We start from the raw sequence: 23,254 nt of genomic DNA, 5'->3' as shown, positions 1-23,254 counted from the left end.
TTTACAGTCTAGAGAAGCAGTGTGGTTCAGTGGAAAGAGCATGGGCTTAGGAGTCAGAGGTCATGGGTTCAAATCCCAGCCCTGCCACTTGTCAGCTGTGTGACTTTGGGCACAAGTCATTTCACTTCTCTGGGCCTCAGTGACCTCATCTGTAAAATGGGGATTAAGACTGTGAGCCCCCTGTGGGACAACCTGATTACCTTGTAACTTCCCCTGCGCTTAGAACAGTGCTTTGCACATAGTAAGCGCTTAATAAATGCCATTATTATTATTATTATTCTCTGGGCCTGTTACCTCACCTGTAAAATGTGGATGAAGACTGTGAGCCCCCCGTGGGACAACCTGATCACCCTGTAACCTCCGCAGCGCTTAGAACAGTGCTTTACACATAGTAAGCACTTAATGAATGCCACTACTAAAATTATTATTATTATTCTCTGGGCCTGTTACCTCATCTGTAAAATGGGGATTAAGACTGTGAGCCCCCCGTGGGGCAACCTGATCGCCTTGTAACCTCCCCAGCGCTTAGAACAGTGCTTTAGAGCATAGTAAGCGCTTCATAAATGCCATTATTATTATTCTCTGGGCCTCAGTTCCCTCATCTGTCAAATGGGGATGAAAACTGTGAGCCCCCCGTGGGACAACCTGATTGCCTTGTAACCTCCCTAGCACTTAGAACAGTGCTTTAGCGCATAGTAAGCACTTAATAAATGCCATTATTATTATTCTGTGGGCCTCAGTTCCCTCATCTGTCAAATGGGGATGAAGACTGTGAGCCCCCCATGGGACAACCTTGCACATAGTAAGCGCTTCATCAATCAATCGTATTTACTGAGCGCTTACTATGTGCAGAGCACTGGACTAAGCGCTTGGGAAGTACAAGTTGGCAACATAATCAATCAATCGATCGTATTTATTGAGCGCTTACTGTGTGCAGAGCACTGTACTTAGCGCTTGGGAAGTAGAAGTTGGCAACATCTAGAGACAGTCCCTACCCAACAGTGGGCTCACAGTCTAAAAGGGGGAGACAGAGAACAAAACCAAACATACTAACAAAATAAAATAAATAGAATAGATATGTACAAGTAAAATAAATCATCAATAGAGTAATAAATCTGTACAAACATATATACAGGTGCTCTGGGGAAGGGAAGGAGGTAGGATGGGGGGATGGAGAAGGGGAGAGGAAGGAAGGGGCTCAGTCTGGGAAGGCCTCCTGGAGGAGGCATACAGAGACAGTGCCTACCCAACAGTGGGCTCACAGTCTAAAAGGGGGAGACAGAGAACAAAACCAAACATACTAACAAAATAAAATCAATGGAATAGATAGGTACCAGTAAAATACATCAATAAATAGAGTAATAAATAGGTACAAACATATATCCAGGTGCTGTGGGGAAGGGAAGGAGGTAAGATGGGGGGATGGAGAGGAAGGAAGGGGCTCAGTCTGGGAAGGCCTCCTGGAGGAGGCATCTAGAGACAGTCCCTACCCAACAGTGGGCTCACAGTCTAAAAGGGGGAGATGGAGAACAAAACCAAACATACTAACAAAATAAAATAAATAGAATAGATATGTACAAGTAAAACCAATCAATAAATACAGTAAGAAATCTGTACAAACATATATTCAGGTGCTGTGGGGAAGGGAAGGAGGTAACGTGGGGGGATGGAGGGGGGGAGAGGAAAGAAGGGGCTCAGTCTGGGAAGGCCTCCTGGAGGAGGCATATAGAGCCAGTCCCTACCCAACAGTGGGCTCACAGTCCAAAAGGGGGAGACAGAGAACAAAACCAAACATACTAACAAAATAAAATAAATAGAATAGATATGCACAAGCAAAATAAATAAACAGTAATAAATCTGTACAAACATATATACAGGTGCTGTGGGGAAGGGAAGGGAAGGAGGTAAGATGGGGGGAGAGGAAGGAAGGGGCTCAGTCTGGGGAGGCCTCCTGGAGGAGGCATCTAGAGACAGTCCCCACCCAACAGTGGGCTCACAGTCTAAAAGGGGGAGACGGAGAAGAAAACCAAACATACTAACAAAATAAAATAAATAGAATAGATAGGTACAAGTAAAATAAACCAGTAAATCGGGTAATAAATCTGTACAAACATATATCCAGGTGCTGTGGGGAAGGGAAGGAGGTAAGATGGGGGGTGGAGAGGGGGACGAGGGGGAAAGGAAGGAAGGGGCTCAGTCTGGGAAGGCCTCCTGGAGGAGGCATCTAGAGACAGTCCCTCCCCAACAGCGGGCTGACAGTCTAAAAGGGGGAGACGGAGAACAAAAGCAAACATACTAACAAAATAAAATAAATGGAATAGATAGGTACAAGCAAAATAAATAAATAAATTGAGTAATAAATAAATAAATAAATAAGCCCAACAGTGGGCTCACAGTCTAAAAATAAATGCCATCATCATCAATCGTATTTATTGAGCGCCTACTGTGTGCAGAGCCCTGCACTAAGCGCTTGGGATGTTCAAGTTGGCGACATCTAGAGACGGTCCCTACCCAACAGTGGGCTCACAGTCTAAAAGGGGGAGACGGAGAACAAAACCAAACATACTAACAAAATAAAATAAATAGGATAGATATGCACAAGTAAAATAAACCAATAAATAGGGTAATAAATCTGCACAAACGTATATCCAGGTGCTGTGGGGAAGGGAAGGAGGTAAGGCGGGGGGATGGAGAGGAAGGAAAGGGCTCAGTCTGGGAAGGCCTCCTGGAGGAGGCATATGGGGCCAGTCCCTCCCCAACAGCGGGCTCACAGTCTAAAAGGGGGAGACGGAGAACAAAACCAAACACACTAACAAAATAAAATAAATGGAATAGATAGGTCCAAGTAAAATAAATAGAGTAATAAATAAATAAACCCAACAGTGGGCTCACAGTCTAAAAATAAATGCCATCATCATCAATCGTATTTATTGAGCGCCTACTGTGTGCAGAGCCCTGCACTAAGCGCTTGGGATGTTCAAGTTGGCAACCTCTAGAGACAGTCCCTACCCAACAGTGGGCTCACAGTCTAAAAGGGGGAGACAAAACCAAACATACTAACAAAATAAAATAAATAGAATAGATATGCACAAGTAAAATAAACCAATAAATAGGGTAATAAATCTGCACAAACGTATATCCAGGTGCTGTGGGGAAGGGAAGGAGGTAAGATGGGGGGATGGAGAGGAAGGAAAGGGCTCAGTCTGGGAAGGCCTCCTGGAGGAGGCATATGGGGCCAGTCCCTACCCAACAGCGGGCTCACAGCCTAAAAGGGGGAGACGGAGAACAAAACCAAACATACTAACAAAATAAAATAAATGGAATAGATAGGTCCAAGTAAAATAAATAGAGTAATAAATAAATAAACCCAACAGTGGGCTCACAGTCTAAAAATAAATGCCATCATCATCAATCGTATTTATTGAGCGCCTAGTGTGTGCAGAGCCCTGCACTAAGCGCTTGGGATGTTCTAGTCGGCAACACATAGAGACAGTCCCTACCCAACAGTGGGCTCACAGTCTAAAAGGGGGAGACGGAGAACAAAACCAAACATACTAACAAAATAAAATAAATAGAATAGATATGCACAAGTAAAATAAACCAATGAATAGGGTAATAAATCTGCACAAACGTATATCCAGGTGCTGTGGGGAAGGGAAGGAGGTAAGATGGGGGGATGGAGAGGAAGGAAAGGGCTCAGTCTGGGAAGGCCTCCTGGAGGAGGCATACGGGGCCAGTCCCTACCCAACAGCGGGCTCACAGCCTAAAAGGGGGAGACGGAGAACAAAAGCAAACATACTAACAAAATAAAATAAATGGAATAGATAGGCACAAGTAAAATAAATCAATAAATAGAGTAATAAATCTGTACAAACATATATACAGGTGCTGTGGGGAAAGGAAGGAGGTAAGGCGGGGGGATGGAGAGGAAGGAAGGGGCACAGTCTGGGAAGGCCTCCTGGAGGAGGCATCTAGAGCCAGTCCCTACCCAACAGCGGGCTCACAGTCTAAAAGGGGGAGACGGAGAACAAAACCAAACATACTAACAAAATAAAATAAATAGAATAGACATGTACAAGCAAAATAAATAAATTGAGTAATAAATAAATAAATAAATAAGCCCAACAGTGGGCTCACAGTCTAAAAATAAATGCCATCATCATCAATCGTATTTATTGAGCGCCTAGTGTGTGCAGAGCCCTGCACTAAGCGCTTGGGATGTTCAAGTCGGCAACATATAGAGACAGTCCCTACCCCACAGTGGGCTTACAGTCTAAATAATAATGATCATGATGATGATGATGATTAGAAGACCCCCCCCCACCGTGTTGCGACGGCGGGACTCACCCGGGGCAGGCCCGTAGGCCCGGCTGGGAGGAGCGGCCCGCCGGGCTGTTAGCAGCAGCAGCAGCGGCCTCAGCCGGGCCGGGCCCATGGCGCCTCACGCCCCCTCAGCGGCCGCCATCTTCCCTCCTCCTTCCCCCGGCGCCCGCGCGCCCGCGCGCCCGCCGGCCGCCGGCCAATCAGCGCGGCCGAGGCGGCCGCGCGGACTACAGGTCCCAGCGGGCGGCGCGCGGGCCGGGGGGGTCACGTGGGCGGGGCGGGCCAATGGGGAGCGGCGCGGGGCCCGGCGGCCAGGGGCAGGGAGGCCTGAGGCGAGGGCCCGGGCGTCGTGGCCCCCCCCGTGTCGGTGGCCCCCCGTGTCGGTGCCCCCCGCCGTCGCCCTGGCTCCGGGGGACCCCGAGATGCCGGTCCGCACCGAGCGCCGACCCCCCCCGCTCCCACCGGCGGCGGCGTTGGTGGGGGCGGCGGCGGGGGGGTCCGGCGCTCCCCCGGCCTCCTCCTCCTCCTCCTCGTCGTCGTCGTCGTCCTCCCTCATCCCGCCGCCCCCCATCAACACCCAGCAGCCCGGCGTGGCCACCAGCCTCCTCTACAGCGGATCCAAGTTCCGCGGCCACCAGAAGAGCAAGGGAAACTCCTACGACGTGGAGGTGGTCCTGCAGGTAGGCGCCTGCACCCAACAGGCCCTTCGCAAACCAGCCCCCCACCCCCCCGCCTCCCCTCCTTCCCCTTCCACTCCTTCGTTCAGTCCTATTTATTGGGCGCCTACAGTGTGCAGAGCGCGGTCCTAAGCTCCAGGCCCTTCAGAAACCAGCCACCCCCCCGCCTCCCCTCCTTCCTCTTTCATTCATTCGTTCAGGCCTATTTATTGAGCGCCTACAGTGTGCAGAGCGCTGTCCTAAGCTCCAGGCCCTTCAGAAACCAGCCCCCCCCACCCCGCCTTACCTCTTCCCTTTCCATTCATTCATTCAGTCCTATTTATTGAGCGCCTACAGTGTGCAGAGCGCTGTCCTAAGCTCCAGGCCCTTCAGAAACCAGCCCCCCCCACCCCGCCTTACCTCTTCCCTTTCCATTCATTCATTCAGTCCTATTTATTGAGCGCCTACAGTGTGCAGAGCGCTGTCCTAAGCTCCAGGCCCTTCAGAAACCAGCCCCCCCCACCCCGCCTTACCTCTTCCCTTTCCATTCATTCATTCAGTCCTATTTATTGAGCGCCTACAGTGTGCAGAGCGCTGTCCTAAGCTCCAGGCCCTTTAGAAACCAGCCCCTCACCCCACTGCCTCACCTCCTTCCCCTTCCAGTCATTCATTCCGTCCTATTTGTTGAGCGCCTACAGTGTGCAGAGCGCTGTCCTCAGCTCCAGGCCCTTCAGAAGCCAGCCCCCCCCCCACCTCCTTCCCCTTCCATTCAGTCCTATTTATTGAGCGCCTACAGTGTGCAGGGCACTGTCCTAAGCTCCAGGCCCTTCAGAAACCAGCCCCCCCCCCCCCGCCGCCTCACCTCCTTCCCCTTCCATTCAGTCCTATTTATTGAGCGCCTACAGTGTGCAGAGCGCTGTCCTAAGCTCCAGACCCTTCAGAAACCAACCACCCCCCCGCCTCCCCTCCTTCCTCTTTCATTCATTCGTTCAGGCCTATTTATTGAGCGCCTACAGTGTGCAGAGCGCTGTCCTAAGCTCCAGGCCCTTCAGAAACCAGCCCCCCCCACCCCGCCGTACCTCTTCCCTTTCCATTCATTCATTCAGTCCTATTTATTGAGCGCCTACAGTGTGCAGAGCGCTGTCCTAAGCTCCAGGCCCTTCAGAAACCAGCCCCCCCCCCCCCCCCCGGCCTCACCTCCTTCCCCTTCCTTCCAGTCATTCATTCAGTCCTATTTGTTGAGCACCTACAGTGTGCAGAGCGCTGTCCTAAGCTCCAGGCCCTTCACAAACTATCCTCCCTCCCGCCTCACCTCTTTCCCCTTCCTTCCAGTCATCAGTCCTATTTGTTGAGCGCCTACAGTGTGCAGAGCGCTGTCCTAAGCTCCAGGCCCTTCAGAAACCAGCCCCCCCACCCCGCCTTACCTCTTCCCCTTCCATTCATTCAGTCCTATTTATTGAGCGCCTACAGTGTGCAGAGCGCTGTCCTAAGCTCCAGGCCCTTCAGAAACCTTCCCCTTCCATTCATTCATTCAGTCCTATTTATTGAGCGCCTACAGTATCCAGAGCACTGTCCTAAGCTCCAGGTCCTTGAGAAACCACCGCGCCCCCCCCCCCCCCGCCTCACCTCCTTCCCCTTCCTTCCATTCATTCATTCAGTCCTATTTATTAAGCGCCTACAATGTGCACAGCACTGTCCTAAGCACCAGGCCCTTCAGAAACCAGCCCCCAGCCCCCCCGCCTTACCTCCTTCCCCTTCCATTCATTTGTTCAGTCCTATTTATTGAGCGCCTACTGTGTGCAGAGCGCTGTCCTAAGCTCCAGGCCCTTCAGAAACCAGCCACCCCCCCCCCCGCCTCCCCTCCTTCCTCTTTCATTCATTCGTTCAGGCCTATTTATTGAGCGCCTACAGTGTGCAGAGCGCTGTCCTCAGCTCCAGGCCCTTCAGAAGCCAGCCCCCACCCCTCCCGCCTTATCTCCTTCCCCTTCCTTCCATTCACTCATTCAGTCCTATTTATTGAGCGCCTACAGTGTGCAGAGCGCCGTCCTAAACTCCAGGCCCTTCAGAAACCTTCCCTTTCCATTTATTCATTCAGTCCTGTTTATTGAGCGCCTACAGTGTGCAGAGCGCTGTCCCAAGCTCCAGGCCCTTCAGAAACCAGCCCCCCCCCCCCCCCCCCCCCGCCTCCCCTCCTTCCTCTTTCATTCATTCGTTCAGGCCTATTTATTGAGCGCCTACAGTGTGCAGAGCGCTGTCCTAAGCTCCAGGCCCTTCAGAAGCCAGCCCCCACCCCTCCCGCCTTATCTCCTTCCCCTTCCTTCCATTCACTCATTCAGTCCTATTTATTGAGCGCCTACAGTGTGCAGAGCGCCGTCCTAAACTCCAGGCCCTTCAGAAACCTTCCCTTTCCATTTATTCATTCAGTCCTGTTTATTGAGCGCCTACAGTGTGCAGAGCGCTGTCCCAAGCTCCAGGCCCTTCAGAAACCAGCCCCCCCCCCCCCCCCGCCTCCCCTCCTTCCTCTTTCATTCATTCGTTCAGGCCTATTTATTGAGCGCCTACAGTGTGCAGAGCGCTGTCCTAAGCTCCAGGCCCTTCAGAAGCCAGCCCCCACCCCTCCTGCCTTATCTCCTTCCCCTTCCTTCCATTCACTCATTCAGTCCTATTTATTGAGCGCTTACAGTGTGCAGAGCGCTGTCCTAAGCTCCAGGCCCTTCAGAAGCCAGCCCCCACCCCTCCCGCCTTATCTCCTTCCCCTTCCTTCCATTCACTCATTCAGTCCTATTTATTGAGCGCCTACAGTGTGCAGAGCGCTGTCCTAAACTCCAGGCCCTTCAGAAACCTTCCCTTTCCATTTATTCATTCAGTCCTGTTTATTGAGTGCCTACAGTGTGCAGAGCGCTGTCCTAAGCTCCAGGCCCTTCAGAAACCAGCCCCCCCCCCCCCCCCCGCCTTACCTCCTTCCCTTTCCTTCCACTCATTCAGTCCTATTTATTGAGCGCCTACAGTGTGCCGAGCACTGTCCTAAACTCCAGGCCCTTCAGAAACCAGCCCCCAGCCCCCCCGCCTTACCTCCTTCCCCTTCCATTCATTCAGTCCTATTTATTGATCGCCTACAGTGTGCAGAGCACGGTCCTAAGCTCCAGGCCCTTCAGAAACCAGCATCCCCCCGCCCCTTACCTCCTTCCCCTTCCATTCATTCGTTCAGTCCTATTTATTGAGCACCTACAGTGTGCAGGGCGCTGTCCTAAGCTCCAGGCCCTTCAGAAACCCCCCCCCCCCCGCCTCACCTCCTTCCCCTTCCTTCCAGTCATCAGTCCTATTTGTTGAGCGCCTACAGTGTGCAGAGCGCTGTCCTAAGCTCCAGGCCCTTCAGAAACCAGCCACCCCCCCGCCTCCCCTCCTTCCTCTTTCATTCATTCATTCAGTCCTATTTATTGAGTGCCTACAGTGTGCAGGGCACGGTCCTAAGCTCCAGGCCCTTCAGAACCCCCCCCCCCCCCCCCGCCTCACCTCCTTCCCCTTCCTTCCAGTCATTCATTCAGTCCTATTTGTTGAGCGCCTACAGTGTGCAGAGCGCTGTCCTAAGCTCCAGGCCCTTCACAAACTATCCTCCCCCCCGCCTCACCTCTTTCCCCTTCCTTCCAGTCATCAGTCCTATTTGTTGAGCACCTACAGTGTGTAGAGCGCTGTCCTAAGCTCCAGGCCCTTCAGAAACCAGCCCCCCCCCCCCGCCTTACCTCTTCCCCTTCCATTCATTCAGTCCTATTTATTGAGCGCCTACAGTGTGCAGAGCGCTGTCCTAAGCTCCAGGCCCTTCAGAAACCTTCCCCTTCCATTCATTCATTCAGTCCTATTTATTGAGCGCCTACAGTATCCAGAGCACTGTCCTAAGCTCCAGGTCCTTGAGAAACCACCGCCCCCCCCCCCCCCCCCGCCTCACCTCCTTCCCCTTCCTTCCATTCATTCATTCAGTCCTATTTATTAAGCGCCTACAATGTGCACAGCACTGTCCTAAGCACCAGGCCCTTCAGAAACCAGCCCCCAGCCCCCCCGCCTTACCTCCTTCCCCTTCCATTCATTTGTTCAGTCCTATTTATTGAGCGCCTACTGTGTGCAGAGCGCTGTCCTAAGCTCCAGGCCCTTCAGAAACTATCCCCCCCGCCTTACCTCCTTCCCCTTCCATTCGTTCGTTCAGTCCTATTTATTGAGCGCCTAGTGTGTGCAGAGCGCTGTCCTAAGCTCCAGGCCCTTCAGAAACTATCCCCCCCGCCTCACCTCCTTCCCCTTCCACTCATTCATTCAGTCCTATTTATTGAGCGCCTACAGTGTACAGAGTGCTATCCTAAGCTCCAGGCCCTTCAGAAGCCAGCCCCCCCACCCCGCCTTACCTCCTTCCCCTTCCATTCATTCGTTCAGTCCTATTTATTGAGCGCCTACAGTGTACAGAGCACTGTCCTAAGCTCCAGGCCCTTCAAAAACCTTCCCTTTCCATTTATTCATTCAGTCCTATTTATTGAGCGCCTACAGTGTGCAGAGTGCTGTCCTAAGCTCCAGGCCCTTCAGAAGCCAGCCCCCCCACCCCGCCTTATCTCCTTCCCCTTCCTTCCATTCACTCATTCGGTCCTATTTATTGAGCGCTTACAGTGTGCAGAAGGCTGTCCTAAGCTCCAGGCCCTTCAGAAACCATCCCCCCATCCCGCCTCACCTCCTTCCCCTTCCATTCATTCATTCAGTCCTATTTATTGAGCGCCTACAGTGTGCAGAGCACGGTCCTAAGCTCCAGACCCTTCAGAAACTAGCCCCCCCACCGCCTCACCTCCTTCCCCTTCCATTCATTCATTCAGTCCTATTTATTGAGCACCTACAGTGTGCAGAGCACGGTCCTAAGCTCCAGGCCCTTCAGAAACCAGCCCCCAGCCCCCCCGCTTCACCTCCTTCCCCTTCCATGCATTCATTCAGTCCTATTTATTGAGCACCTAGTGTGTGCAGAGCACTGTCCTAAGCTCATCCCCCTCCACCAGGCCCTTCAGAAACCATCCCCCAGCCCCCCACCTTACCTCCTTCCCCTCCCATTCATTCATTCAATCGTATTTATTGAGCGCCTACAGTGTGCAGAGCACTGTCCTAAGCTCATCCCCCTCCACCAGGCCCTTCAGAAACCATCCCCCAGCCCCCGCCTTACCTCCTTCCCCTTTCATTCATTCATTCAGTCGTATTTATTGAGCGCCTACTGCGTGCAGAGCACTGTCCTAAGCTCATCCTAATCCCCCTCCACCAGGCTCTTCAGAAACCATCCCCCAGCCCCCGCCTTACCTCCTTCCCTTTTCATTCATTCAGTCAATCAATCAATCGTATTGAGGTCTTACTGTGTGCAGAGCACTGTACTAAGCGCTTGGGAAGTACAACTTGACAACATATAGAGATGGCCCCTACCCAACAGTGGGCTCACAGTCACAGTCGTATTTATTGAGCGCTTACTGTGTGCAGAGCACTGTCCTAAACTCATCCTAAGCCCCCATCCCCCTCCACCAGGCCCTTCAGAAACCACCCCCCCCCCCCCCGCCTTACCTCCTTCCCCATTCATTCATTCAGTTGTATTTTTTGAGCGCTTACTGTGTGCAGAACACTGTCCTAAGCGCATGGGAAGTACAGCTTGGCAACATCTAGAGCCGGTCCCTACCCAACAGTGGGCTCACAGTCTAGAAGGGGGAGACGGAGAACAAAAACATATTAACAAAATAAAATAAATAAATAGAATATGTACAAGTAGAGTAATAAATCCGTACAAACATATATACATATATACAGGTGCTGTGGGGAAGGGAAGGAGGTAAGGCGGGGGCGGATGGAGAGGGGGAAGAGGGGGAGAGGAAGGAGGGGGCTCAGTCTGGGAAGGCCTCTTCCCCTCCCCACAGCACCTGTATATATTCATTTATTCAGTCGTATATATTGAGCGCTTCCTGTGCGCAGAGCACTGGACTAAGCGCTTGGGAAGTCCAAGTCGGCAACATGTAGAGCCGGTTCCTACCCAACAGCGGGCTCACAGTCTAGAAGGGGGAGACAGACAACAAAACAGCATTCTATTCTATTCCGTTTATTTTATTTTGTTAAACACATATTAACAGTAAAGAGAATAGTAAATATGTTCAAGTAAAATAGAGTAATAAATCTGCATTCATTCATCCATTCAATCGTATTTATTGAGCGCTTACTGTGCGCAAAGCACTGGACTAAGCGCTTGGGAAGTTCAGGTCGGCAACATCTAGAGCCGGTCCCTACCCAGCAGCGGGCTCACAGTCTAGAAGGGGGAGACAGACAACAAAACATTCTATTCTATTCATTTTATTTAGTTAAACAAATATTAACAAAATAGAATAGTAAATATGTTCAAGTAAAATAGAGTAATAAATCTGCATTCATTCATCCATTCAGTCGTATTGAGCGCTTACTGTGCGCAGAGCACTGGACTAAGCGCTTGGGAAGTCCAAGTCAGCAACATCTAGAGACGGTCCCTACCCAACTGCGGTCTCACAGTCTAGAAGGGGGAGACAGACAACAAAACACAACATATAAACCAAATACAATAAATAGAATAAATATGTACTAGTAAAATAGAGTAATAAATATGTACAAACATATATACAGGTGCTGTGGGGAGGGGAAGGAGGGAAGGCGAGGGGGAGGAGGGGGAGAGGAAGGAAGGGGCTCAGTCTGGGAAGGCCTCCTGTACGTATTTGTTAGTCCATTTTGCTTGTACATATTTATTCTATTCATTTTATTTGGTTAATATGTTTTGTTTGTGCATTTATTAAGCGCTTACTATGTGCAAAGCACTGTCCTCTCCCCCTCCTCCCCTTCCCCATCACCCCCGCCTTACCTCCTTCCCCTCCCCACAGCACCTGTGTATATGTTTGTACGTATTTATTACTCTGTTTATTTTACTTGTACATATTTATTCTACTTACTTTAGTTAATACGTTTTGTTTTGTTGTCTGTCTCCCCCTTCTAGACTGTGAGCCCATTGTTGGGTAGGGACCGTCTCTAGATGCTGCCAACTTGGACTTCCCAAGCGCTTAGTCCAGTGCTCTGCACACAGTGAGCGCTCAGTAAATACAATTGAAAGAATGAATGAAAGCTCTACTGAGAGCTCACCTCCTCTAGGAGGCCTTCCCAGACTGAGCCCGCTCCTTCCTCTCCCCCTCCTCCCACTCCCCATCCCTCCGCCTTACCTCCTTCCCCTCCCCACAGCAACTGTATATATGTTTGTACGTATTTATTACTCTATTTATTTTACTTGCACATATTTATTCTATTTATTTTATTTTGTCAATATGTTTTGTTTTGTTGTCCGTCTCCCCCTTCTAGACTGTGAGCCCGCTGTTGGGTAGGGACCATCTCTATATGTTGCCAACTTGGACTTCCCAAGTGCTTAGTACAGTGCTCTGTACACAGTAAGCGCTCAGTAAATATGATTAAGAAAGAAAGAAAGAAACTATGGACGAACCCCGGCTCCTGAGACTTTGGCCCCATTCGTTCATTCAATCCGATTTAATAACAATAATAATAATAAAAGTAATGACATTTATTAAGTGCTTACAGCACTGTTCTAAGCACTGGGAAGCTTACAAGGTGATCAGGTTGTCCCATGGCGGGGCTCACAGTCTTCATCCCCATTTTACAGATGAGGGAACTGAGGCACAGAGAAGTGAAGGGACTTGCCCAAAGTCACACAGCTGACAAGTGGTGGAGCTGGGATTTGAACCCATGACCTCTGACTCCAAAGCCCGGGCTCTTTCAGCTGAGCCACGCTAATCCCTTGACCTTGTATCCCTCCCATATTAAATTATGGATATAATAATAATAATCATAATGGCATTTATTAAGAGCATAGTATGTGCCACGCACTGTTCTAAGCTCTGGGGAGGTTACAAGGTGATCAGTTGTCCCACAGGGGGTCTCACAGTCTTCATCCCCATTTTACAGATGAGGGAACTGAAGCACAGAGAAGTTAAGTGACTTTCCCAAAGTCACCCAGCTGACAATTGGCGGAGCAGGGATTTGAACCCATGACCTCTGACTCCAAAGCCCGGGCTCTTTCCACTGAGCCACACTGCTTCTTATTGAGCACTTGTTGTGTGCAGAGCACTGGACTAAGTGCTTGGGAAGTACAAGTTGGCAACATATAGAGACGGTCCCTACCCAACAAAGGGGCACAGTTACCAGAGACCAATGCTGACAAATTAATAATAATAATAATAATAATAATGGTATTTGTTAAGCATTTACTATGTGCGAAGCATTGTTCATTCATTCAGTCACTCGTATTTATTGAGCGCTTACTGTTGCAGAGCACTGTACTAAGCCCTACCCAGTAGCAGGCTCACGGTCTAGAAGGGGGAGACAGCAACAAAACATGTAGACAGGTGTCGGAATCGTCAGAGCAAATAGAATTATAGCTATGTGTGCGTCATTAACAAAATAAATAGAATAGTAAATATGTACAAGGAAAATAGATAATAACTCTGTACAAAAATATGCAAGGGCTGTAGGAAGGGGAAGGTGGTAGGGCGGGGGGATGGGGAGGAGGAGAGGAAGTATAATAATAATCGTGGCATTTGTTAAACGCTTACTATGTGGAAAGTACTGTTCTAAGTGCTGGGAAGGATACAAGGTGATCAGGTTGCCCCAAGTGGGGCTCACAGTCTTCATCCCCCATTTTACAGCTGAGGTAACTGAGGCTCAGAGAAGTTAAGTGATTTGCCCCAAGTCACACAGCTGACAAGGGGCAGAGCCGGGATTAGAACCCATGACCTCTGACTCCCAAGCCCATGCTCTTTCGATTGAGCCACACTGCTTCTCTATGTGCAATGCACTGTTTTAAGCGGTGGAGAGGAGACAGAGTGATCAGATTGCCCCACGTGGGGCTCACAGTTTTCACCCCCCATTTTGCAGATGAGGTAAGAGGCCCAGAGAAGTTAAGTGACTTGCCCAAAGTCGCACAGCTGACAAGTGGTGGAGCTGGGATTTGAACCCAAGACCTCTGACTCCCAAGCCCAGGCTCTTTCCACTGAGCCACGCTGCTGTACTAAGCGCTCGGTAGAGTCCACTCCAGCAGCACACAGTGATATTCCGTTCCCATAACGAGCGTGCCATCTTGGGGAGACAGACATCAGTAATAATAATAGTAATATTGATGGTGTTTGTTAAGCACTTACTATGTGCCAAGCACTTAGAACTTAGCCCTGGGGGGGATACAAGGTGATCAGGTTGTCCCAGATGGGGCTCACAGTCTTAATCCCCATTTTACAGAGGAGGGAACTGAGGCACAGAGACGTTAAGTGACTTGCCCAAAGTCACACAGCTGACAAGTGGCAGAGCCGGGATTAGATCCCCTGACCCCCAATCCTGGGCTCTTTCCACTGAGCCTCCTCCACGTACCCTGGTATAATGATGATGATATTTGTTCAACGCTTACTGTGTGCCGAGCACTGTTCTAAGCGCTGGGGTAGATACAAGGTAATCAGGTTGTCCCACGTGGGGCTCCCAGTCTTATTCCCCATTTTACAGATGAGGGAACTGGGGCACAGAGAATAATAATAATAATGATGGCATTTATTAAGCACTTACTATGCGCAAAGCACTGTTCTAAGCGCTGGGGAGGTTACAAGGTGATCGGGTTGTCCCACGAGGGGCTCACAGTCTTAATCCCCATTTTACAGATGAGGTAACTGAGGCACAGAGAAGTTAAGTGACTTGCCCATGGTCACACAGTAGGGAAGTGGTGGAGCCGGAATTAGCACTCACGACCACTGACTCCCAAGCCCAGGCTCTTTCCACTGAGCCACGCTGCTTCTCTAATAATTTCTAGACTGTGAGCCCACTGTTGGGTAGGGACCGTCTCTATATGTTGCCAACTTGTGCTTCCCAAGCGCTTAGTACAGTGCTCTGCACACAGTAAACGCTCAGTAAATACGATTGATTGATTGAGTGCTTACTGGGTGCATTGCACTGTACTCAGGGCTTGGGAGGGTACAATACAATGGTCACATATGCTGTCCACAATCAGCCTACAGTTTAGAGAGGGAGACGCACGTGAATATAAATAAATTACGGATAGGTACCTTAGTGGTGTGGGGTTAGAATCGTCCCCTTTTCATCTTCCCAGAGGGTCCTTTAAGGGTTAGATTGGCCGAGGTGATGGAGTGGGTTTAGTGGCCCTGTTTGTGAGTCGGTGCAAAGATCTTCTGTTTCTCCTCTGCTTCTTTTCTCTCTGCCCCGGAGAAAGCAACGCCAACATCTCCATCCTCCGGGATAGGCAATGGGAGTAACTTCTCAACTTGTTAACTCTCGGGGATAAAGCAAACTCACTCTTTTCCGTCACTGGTGTTTACTAAGCCCTTACCGTGTGCGGAGCACTATACTACATGCTTGGGAGAGTACAGTATAATATTAATAATGATGGTGGCATTTATTAAGTGCTTACTATGTGCAAAGCACTGTTCTAAGCCCTGAGGAGGTTACTCACAGTCTTAATCCCCATTTTCCAGCTGAGGTAACTGAGGCCCAGAGAAGTGAAGCGACTTGCCCAAAGTCACACAGCTGACAAGTGGCGGAGCCGGAATTTGAACCCCTGACCTCTGACTCCAAAGCCCGGACTCTTTCCACTGAGCCACGCTGCTGGTAGACACGTTCCCTGCTGAGGTGTCTACCCCTTGCTGCCTTTTCTCTGGGAATAAGTAATGCTCATAACTTCCCTCAGCATTCCTTTTCCACTCAACTCCCATCATCATCATCATCATCAATCGTATCTATTGAGCGCTTACAGGATAAGGAGAATGCCCTTCACTTGCATTGTGACAGACGCGTAGTTCACTCCTCTCGGTGTTGCCTGTTTTCTGATGATTTAACCTTTTCCTTTATAAACACGGGCCGTTACTTTTTACCATTTTGGCGACTTTCTGAGAAAATGTGATTTCCCAAGACTGTGTTCATGAACACTGAAAATGATTTGCAATGCGCACTTCCCCAAATTTGCCTAGACTGTGAGGTTTGAGTTTGAAGTGGAAACGTAATTTACAGCCTTTCCCCACGGTGGTCTAAGCTTTCGTTTAGTCTTTGACTTTTGTTCAATAAGCAGTGGTCTTAATGATCATTAGAAGGTTCTAAGTATTTTCTTGAGGTAAATGCTGGTTGACTCTACTTCATATCCTCCAATTCGATGGTTTCCAACATAATGGGGGGTGGTAACTGTAACAGTCGTGCGTAAAAGTGAATTTAATGAGCATGCACTATACCAAGAAGTAGAGACAGGCACCTGAATAGTATTGTGTGATAGCATGACAGATTCTCAGTGTTTATCGAATGCTGTCATCAGCTGGACCAAAGTGAGGGTCTGCTTATTTTGATGGTTTGGGCCCTGCCGTTGTTCATTACTAAAGTGAGGAAAGGGAGGCCCAAGACTCAGACATAAGAAGGTAATGGGTGAGTAGAAGCCACTTTAGCCAAGAGAACAGGAGGAGACTGGGTGTGTGGGTGGTTAGAGTCATGTCGAGTGAATGCTGCCCATCTCACATCTGGATTAGTGAGTTGGTTGCTCAGCGTAGGGGCTAGCCCCAGAAATTCAAGTTGCCTCGGTATCTGGTTTTTCAGCCAGGACTTGTTCCTCGGCTTGGTTTAGATCCTTTTTTTTTTTTTTTCTTTTCCTTCCTCCCCCTCCTCTGTACCCTATCCCTTCCTGGAATTTCAACCCGAAGAAAGACAGAGGTAAACAACCTTTGGGCGTTTCGAGGGGGGTAGTTCATTACTACTGCTCAAACCAAGCGCGTTTGAAGCCCCGGCTGCCCGTGAAAGCAATATAAAGGAGAGCGGCTGCCAGGCACATCTGGGCTGTGAGACTGCTCGTCGAGCACACGCCACTTTATCTTTCTCACTTCAACTCCGCTATGTCATTCCATCAAAGCCCTCCGTGTGCGAGTGGAGATTAACTTTATCTTTGAACTTGGGCTCCTCGGCTGTAGACCTGGTCAGTTAAGGCGATTCGTCGACGACAGTAGACCAACCCACATTCCCAGTTATTTTGTGTGTTTCTTTAGCTTCCAGAGATCATAGCTCCCTTTCTTTTATGGTAATTGTTAAGCGCTTACTGTGAGCCCGGCACTGTCGTAAGGGCTGCGGTAGATACAAGGTAATGAGGTTGGATCCAGTCCATGTCCCATATGGGGCTCACAGTCTTAATCCCCATTTTACAGAGGAGGTAACTGAGGCCCAGAGAAGTGAAGCAACTTGCCCTAGGGCACACAGCGGACAAATGGCGGAGCTGGGATTGGAACCTATTACCTTCTAACTCCCAGTCCTGTGCTGTAACCACTAGGCCATGCTGCTTTCTAATCTTGAGCTCAAGTTTCTGTACATCTTGAGTAGCCTCACAGGCAGTTGTATAGCCCCCAAGTCTAGTGACTCCAGGGAGGTTAGATGCCATAAAGTTTGCTGGAAGGAAACATCATCATCATCATCATCAATCGTATTGAGCGCTTACTGTGTGCAGAGCACTGTACTAAGCACTTGGGAAGTACAAATTGGCAACATATAGAGACAGTCCCTACCCAACAGTGGGCTCACAGTCTAAAAGGGGGAGACAAAACCAAACATACTACAAAATAAAATAGAATAGATATGTACAAGTAAAATAAATAAATAGAGTAATGAATATGTACAAACATATATGCATATATACAGGTGCTGTGGGGAAGGGAAGGAGGTAAGATGGGGGGATGGAGAGGGGGACGAGGGGGAGAAGAAGGAAGGGGCTCAGTCTGGGAAGGCCTCCTGGAGGAGGTGAGCTCTCAGTAGGGCCTTGAAGGGAGGAAGAGAGCTAGCCTGGCGGGTGGGCAGAGGGAGGGCATTCCAGGCCCGGGGGATGACGTGGGCCAGGGGTCGATGGCGGGACAGGCGAGAACGAGACATAATAACTTTGCTGCAGCCTCTTAGTGCCATCCAGCCACCTAAGGATGCCAACTTCCTAGGGTCAGGAGGTGAGGGCAGTTTTCTCATAGAGAAGCAGCGTGTCTCAGTGGAAAGAGTACGGGCTTTGGAGGTAGAGGTCATGGGTTCAAATCCCGGCTCCACCACTTGTCAGCTTTGTGACTTTGGGCAAGTTGCTTAACTTCTCTGGGCTTCAGTTACCTCATCTGTAAAATGATGAGCCGCACGTGGGACAACCTGTTCACCTTGTAACCTCCCCAGTGCTTAGAACAGTTCTTGGCACATAGTAAGTGCTTAATAAATGCTATCATTATTATTATTATTATTATGGGGGCTAGAGAAGGAGCATGGCTCTCAATGGGAAGAGCACGGGCTTTGGAGTCAGAGGTCATGGATTCAAACCCCGGCTCTGCCAGCTGTGTGACTTCGGGCAAGTCACTTAACTTCTCTGTGCCTCAGGTACCTCATCTGGAGAATGGGGATGAAGACTGTGAGCCCCCCGTGGGACAACCTGATCACCTTGTAACCGCCCAGGTGCTTAGAGCAGTGCTTTGCACATAGTAAGCGCTTAATAAATGCCATCATTATTATTATTATTATTATTTTTTATTCATCCACTGTCTAAAACTGCAGATGAGTTCTTGGGTCCGTGGGGGAGAGTTTGCTTCGGGGCTGAAATCATCTGGCAGGCCGGCTTCTTTGCAATTCTTCAGTTCAGGTGTGCTCCAGCATTCACTTGTCAGTACATCCTGGAATTCCGGGCCCTCAGGAATCTGCCAAATGCCGCAAAAATCTTGCTGAAATCGTCCATTTCCTGAAATGAGTCTTCATCCCCTTTCAGGATTAATGAGGTTTCTCTGTGTGTGTTCTGAAAAGCCCTCTTTGATTGGAAAGATAATCCAGTGATTCAGTATCCTTCACTCGTTTATTCAGTTGTGTTTATTAAGCGCTTAAGGTGGGCAGAGCACTGTACTAAGCGCTTGGGAATTATTGAGTACCTACTGAGTGCAGGGCACTGTTCTAATTCATGAGATACTGAGATAGAGAGAAAAAGTGTGGCTCAGTGGAAAGAGCACAAGCTTTGGAGTCGGAGGTCGTGGGTTCAAATCCCGGCTCTGCCAATTGTCAGCTGGGTGACTTTGGGCAAGTCACTTAACTTCTCTGTGCTTCAGTTACCTCATCTGTAAAATGGGGATTAAAACTGTGAGCCCCCTGTGGGACAACCTGATCACCTTGTAACTTCCCCAGAGCTTAAAACAGTGCTTTGCACATAGTAAGTGCTTAACAAATGCCATCATTATTATTATTATCATATTAGGTGAAGTGCCTTGTGGTTGAGAATTCTCTCTGGAAACAGCTGTAACTGAATTTGACCAGCTTTCTGTCCATTACTCCAGTGATATTTATTGAGTGCTACCTGTGTGCAGAGCATTATACTAAGTGCTTGGGAAAGCAGTACGACAGAGTTCTGGCTCCGGGTTAATGGTATTTAGGTGTTTCCTGTGTGCCAGGCACTGTACTAAGCGCTGGGGTAGATCCAAGCTAATCAGGTGGACACAATCCATGTCCCACATGGAACTCACTGACTTCATCCCCATTTTACAAATGAGGTAACTGAGGCCCAGAGAAGTGAAGTGACTTGCCCAGGGTCACACAGCAGGCAAGTGAAGCAGCGTGGCTCAGTGGAAAGAGCCCGGGCTTTGGAGTAAGGGGTCATGGGTTCAAATCCCAGCTCCGCCAATTGTCAGCTGTGTGACTTTGGGCAAGTCACTTCACTTCTCTGGGCCTCAGTTCCCTCAACTGTAAAATGGGGATAAAGACTGTGAGCCCCCCCATGGGACAACCTGATCACCTTGTAACCTCCCCAGCACTTTGAACAGTGCTTTGCACATAGTAAGCGCTTAATAAATGCTATCAAAAAAAAAAAGTGGTGGGGCTGGGATTAGAACCCAGGTCCTCTGACTCCCAAGCCTGTGCTCTTTCCACTAGGCCACACTGCTCGTTTAGTAGACACATTCCCTGCCCATAAGGAGCATTCAGGTTAGGGTCCTTTTGTTTTATGCTTCCAGAATAAATCTCGTAGAAACAATGATGCCAGCAGGAGGAAGTGGGTGGCACCAGGAACACATTGGCATAGATCTGCAGGGGGACCGAGCTTGGAATGGCAGTAGAGGCCCCTGGGTAGAGACAGCTTGGAGGAGGAGACTGGGAGAGATGATCACAGTATGGGATGTGTTAAGCACTTACTCCGGGCCAAGCACTGGGGTAGGTCCAAGGGAACCAGATCGAGAAGCAGGGTGGCCTGGTGGCTAGAGCACTGGCCTAGGCGTCAGAAGGTCATGGGTTCTAAGCCCGGCTCTGCCACTTGTCAGACCTTGGGCAAGTCTTTTCAATTCTCTGGGCCTCAGTTACCTCATCTGTAAAATGGGGATTGAGAGAATGAGCCCCACGTGGGACGGGGACTGTGTCCAAGCCAGAGTGCTTGTATAATAATAATAATAATAATGGAATTTAAGTGCTTACTATGTGCCAGGCACTGTACTAAGTGCTGGGGTGGATCCACAGTTGTTAATAATGATAACCAAGCGCTTAGTACAGTACTCTGCACATAGTAAGCGCTCAATAAATACGATTGATGATGATAACCAAAATTATTAGATCTTTTAAAGCCGGACACGGAGAGCCCGGCTCTGTCGTCTCTGCCCAGTCCTCCTGCCTTATTAGGGGGTTTGGAGGAGGCTGTTGCTCCCCTTGCCCTCCTCCCTAGCCCCCGCAACTAGGTTTCTCCTTTGCCCTTGGCAGCCTCTCCTCATGATGCCCAAGACCTGCTCTCTGCCCTTGAAGTAGAAGCTGTCTCATATAAATACCAGACAAAGAAATAGAGGCTCTGGGGAATAAAGTGTTTAGTCATTAGGCTGATAATTGGATAGTGCAAAAAAGAAAGCGAAAAGGGAGGGAAGAATGCTCAGGCTCAACTGGAGATAATGGAGTTGAGAGACTTACGTCCAGGAGATTGTTCCAGATAGTAGAGGACAGAGCTCTTAGAACAATAAAAGGGCTGAGGTCAGTCGTTTTAAGAAAAATGGTCACTTCCAACCTGGGCAAATTAGGCAGGTGGAAAAGGAACTGGAAAATGGGATCCAGAAAGCGAGAGTGCCTTTCGGGAGGCAAACTAATGGTCTGCGAGGAAGCGGAGACATCATCGTCATCATCAATCGTATTTATTGAGCGCTTACTATGTGCAGAGCACTGTACTGAGCGCTTGGGAAGTACAAATTGGCAACATATAGAGACAGTCCCTACCCAACAGTGGGCTCAGTCTAAAAGATACATACATACAGCCTATGATGGGGAAGCGGATCTTATACATAACAGAGATTTCTTATGCAAGCCGATCGGGTTGAATGGAATCACCTACGAGTGAGCCCCGACATCAGATGACAAGATAGTGACCGGCAATGTGTCTTCAGACAAGACGCATCTTCCGTTAGACTCACCACAGCATAGTGGCACCATGCTTTCTACATACGGGAGATGCATCCCCGAAGAATCCTTGAATCTGCTGGATGGTGAGCTGGAGATGGGAAACTTTGATAGGAAGAAATGCCCCCAGAAGCATCCCGAGGCCCAACTTCCAACAGCAAAATCCAGTTGTGGGCTTCCAAGCAACAGTAACTCTTCAGACTATTCTAGAGAATGTTTTTGGCTTCTTTTTGAGCAGTGGCATCACACAAACTCTGAGGTTGAGGCAAAGCCACTGTGACTAAGAGGAAACTCCCAGCCATCGGCACCTTCTGGTCTTGAGGATTCCTGTGTAAACCAATTCTCAGGGATTGATGAACCTATAGGAAGTAGGGTCCGTGGGCCATATTCTGGAAGAGGAATCAAGTTGTGGTTTTCATTACTAGGTCCTGACTCATAGCGTGAGCCTGGGCGAGTCTTGAGGCTTCAGTTTCGTCCTTGTCTTCAAACGTACCTTCCTCCCTCAATAACTTGTTTCGTGAATTCCGGTAATAAGGTCATATCTGTGAAATGCTTTGGCTCTGGGCATCTCTATTCAGCGTTATGTCCTGGTTGCTCGAAAAAGATTCTACTGCTGGTGAAGTTTGCCTGAGGGGGAACTTGGGAGGCGGCAGGGCCTAGTGGATAGAGCGTGGGCCCGGGAATCAGAAGGACCTGGGTTCTAATCCCAGCTCCCACATTTATAATAATAACAATAATAATAATTGTGGTATTTGTTAAGGGCTTTCTATGTGTCAGGCACAGTATACTAAGTGCTGAGGGAGAATGCAAGCAAATCGGGTTGGACACAGTCCCCGTCCCACATCGGGCTCACAGTCTCAATCCCCATTTTACAGATGAAGTAACTGAAGCCCAGAGAAGTAAAGCGACTTTCCCAAGGTCACACAACAGACGAGTGGCGGAACCGGGATTAGAATCCATTACCTTATGACTCCCAGTCCTGCCTTCTATCCGTTAGGCTATGCTGCCTCTCTGCTTGTTTTCTGTGGGATCTTGGGCAAGTCACTCCACTTCTCCGGGCCTCAGTTATCTCAACTGTAAAATGAGGATTAAGACTGTAAGCCCCATGTTTACCGGGGACTGTCCAACCTGATGAGCTTGCTTCTATCCCTGTGCTTAGCACAGTGCCTGGCACATGGTAAGAACTTAAGAAATATCATTGATAAGGGGGTTGGAGGGTTGCGTGGGCGATTGAAGAGCCCAGCGCAGGACCAACAAGTCCCGAAAGGATGGGGCACCCACGAAGACTGTCCCTTGTTGTTGTAATGGTTATAAAGGATGAGGTCACCCACGGTTAGTAGGCAATGTGCTTGAGTTGTCATTAGTGGCGGTGGTTTGCGCTGAGCCATCCGCAAACTCTCACCCAGTCCCCCGGTAGCCAATGGCGAGCACTCTGAGATGCGCCGTTGAACAGAAAATGTCGGGGTGGGCCTCACCTTTGTTGAGCGAGACCCTCATCAGCCGCTGTACTAATTGTTGGGGTCTTCAGCAAGCCCTAGTTAGCTAGCCTGCGGTAATACGGCAGCTCGGGCTAAAAGGGATGTCTCGTTTTCTGACCCCGGGAATGGCTCCATCAGTCATTATTGAGTGCTTACTGTGTGCCATTCATCAACCAATCAATAGAATCTAATCAATCGTATTTATTGAGCGCTTACTGTGTGCAGAGCACTGTACTACGCGCTTAGCACTGATCTAATGAGCACTTGCTCTACGTAGTGCACTGTACTCAGCGCTTGGGAGAATACAGTGCAGTAGAGTTGGTAGACCTG

General features: G+C 49.5%; 2 protein-coding genes across 2 annotated transcripts in view; one reads left to right on the top strand and one right to left on the bottom strand.

Moving 5' to 3' along the window:
* The window catches only part of ATPAF2 (ATP synthase mitochondrial F1 complex assembly factor 2), a 28,023-nt gene extending 23,588 nt beyond the window's left edge, over positions 1–4,435 (bottom strand). Inside the window, exon 1 of the mRNA XM_038762789.1 lies at positions 4,348–4,435. Coding sequence (XP_038618717.1) covers positions 4,348–4,435 — 88 coding nt within the window. The remainder of the gene's footprint in view (positions 1–4,347) is intronic.
* The window catches only part of GID4 (GID complex subunit 4 homolog), a 42,134-nt gene continuing 23,313 nt past the window's right edge, over positions 4,434–23,254 (top strand). The window contains exon 1 of the mRNA XM_038762788.1: positions 4,434–5,003. Within this exon, the coding sequence (XP_038618716.1) occupies positions 4,434–5,003 (570 nt within the window). The remainder of the gene's footprint in view (positions 5,004–23,254) is intronic.

The sequence above is a fragment of the Tachyglossus aculeatus genome, chromosome 21, assembly GCF_015852505.1.
Source record: "Tachyglossus aculeatus isolate mTacAcu1 chromosome 21, mTacAcu1.pri, whole genome shotgun sequence".
Taxonomy (NCBI): Eukaryota; Metazoa; Chordata; class Mammalia; order Monotremata; family Tachyglossidae; genus Tachyglossus; species Tachyglossus aculeatus.
Note: the sequence above shows the minus strand (reverse complement) of the source record. Positions and strands in the feature narration are given on the sequence as shown.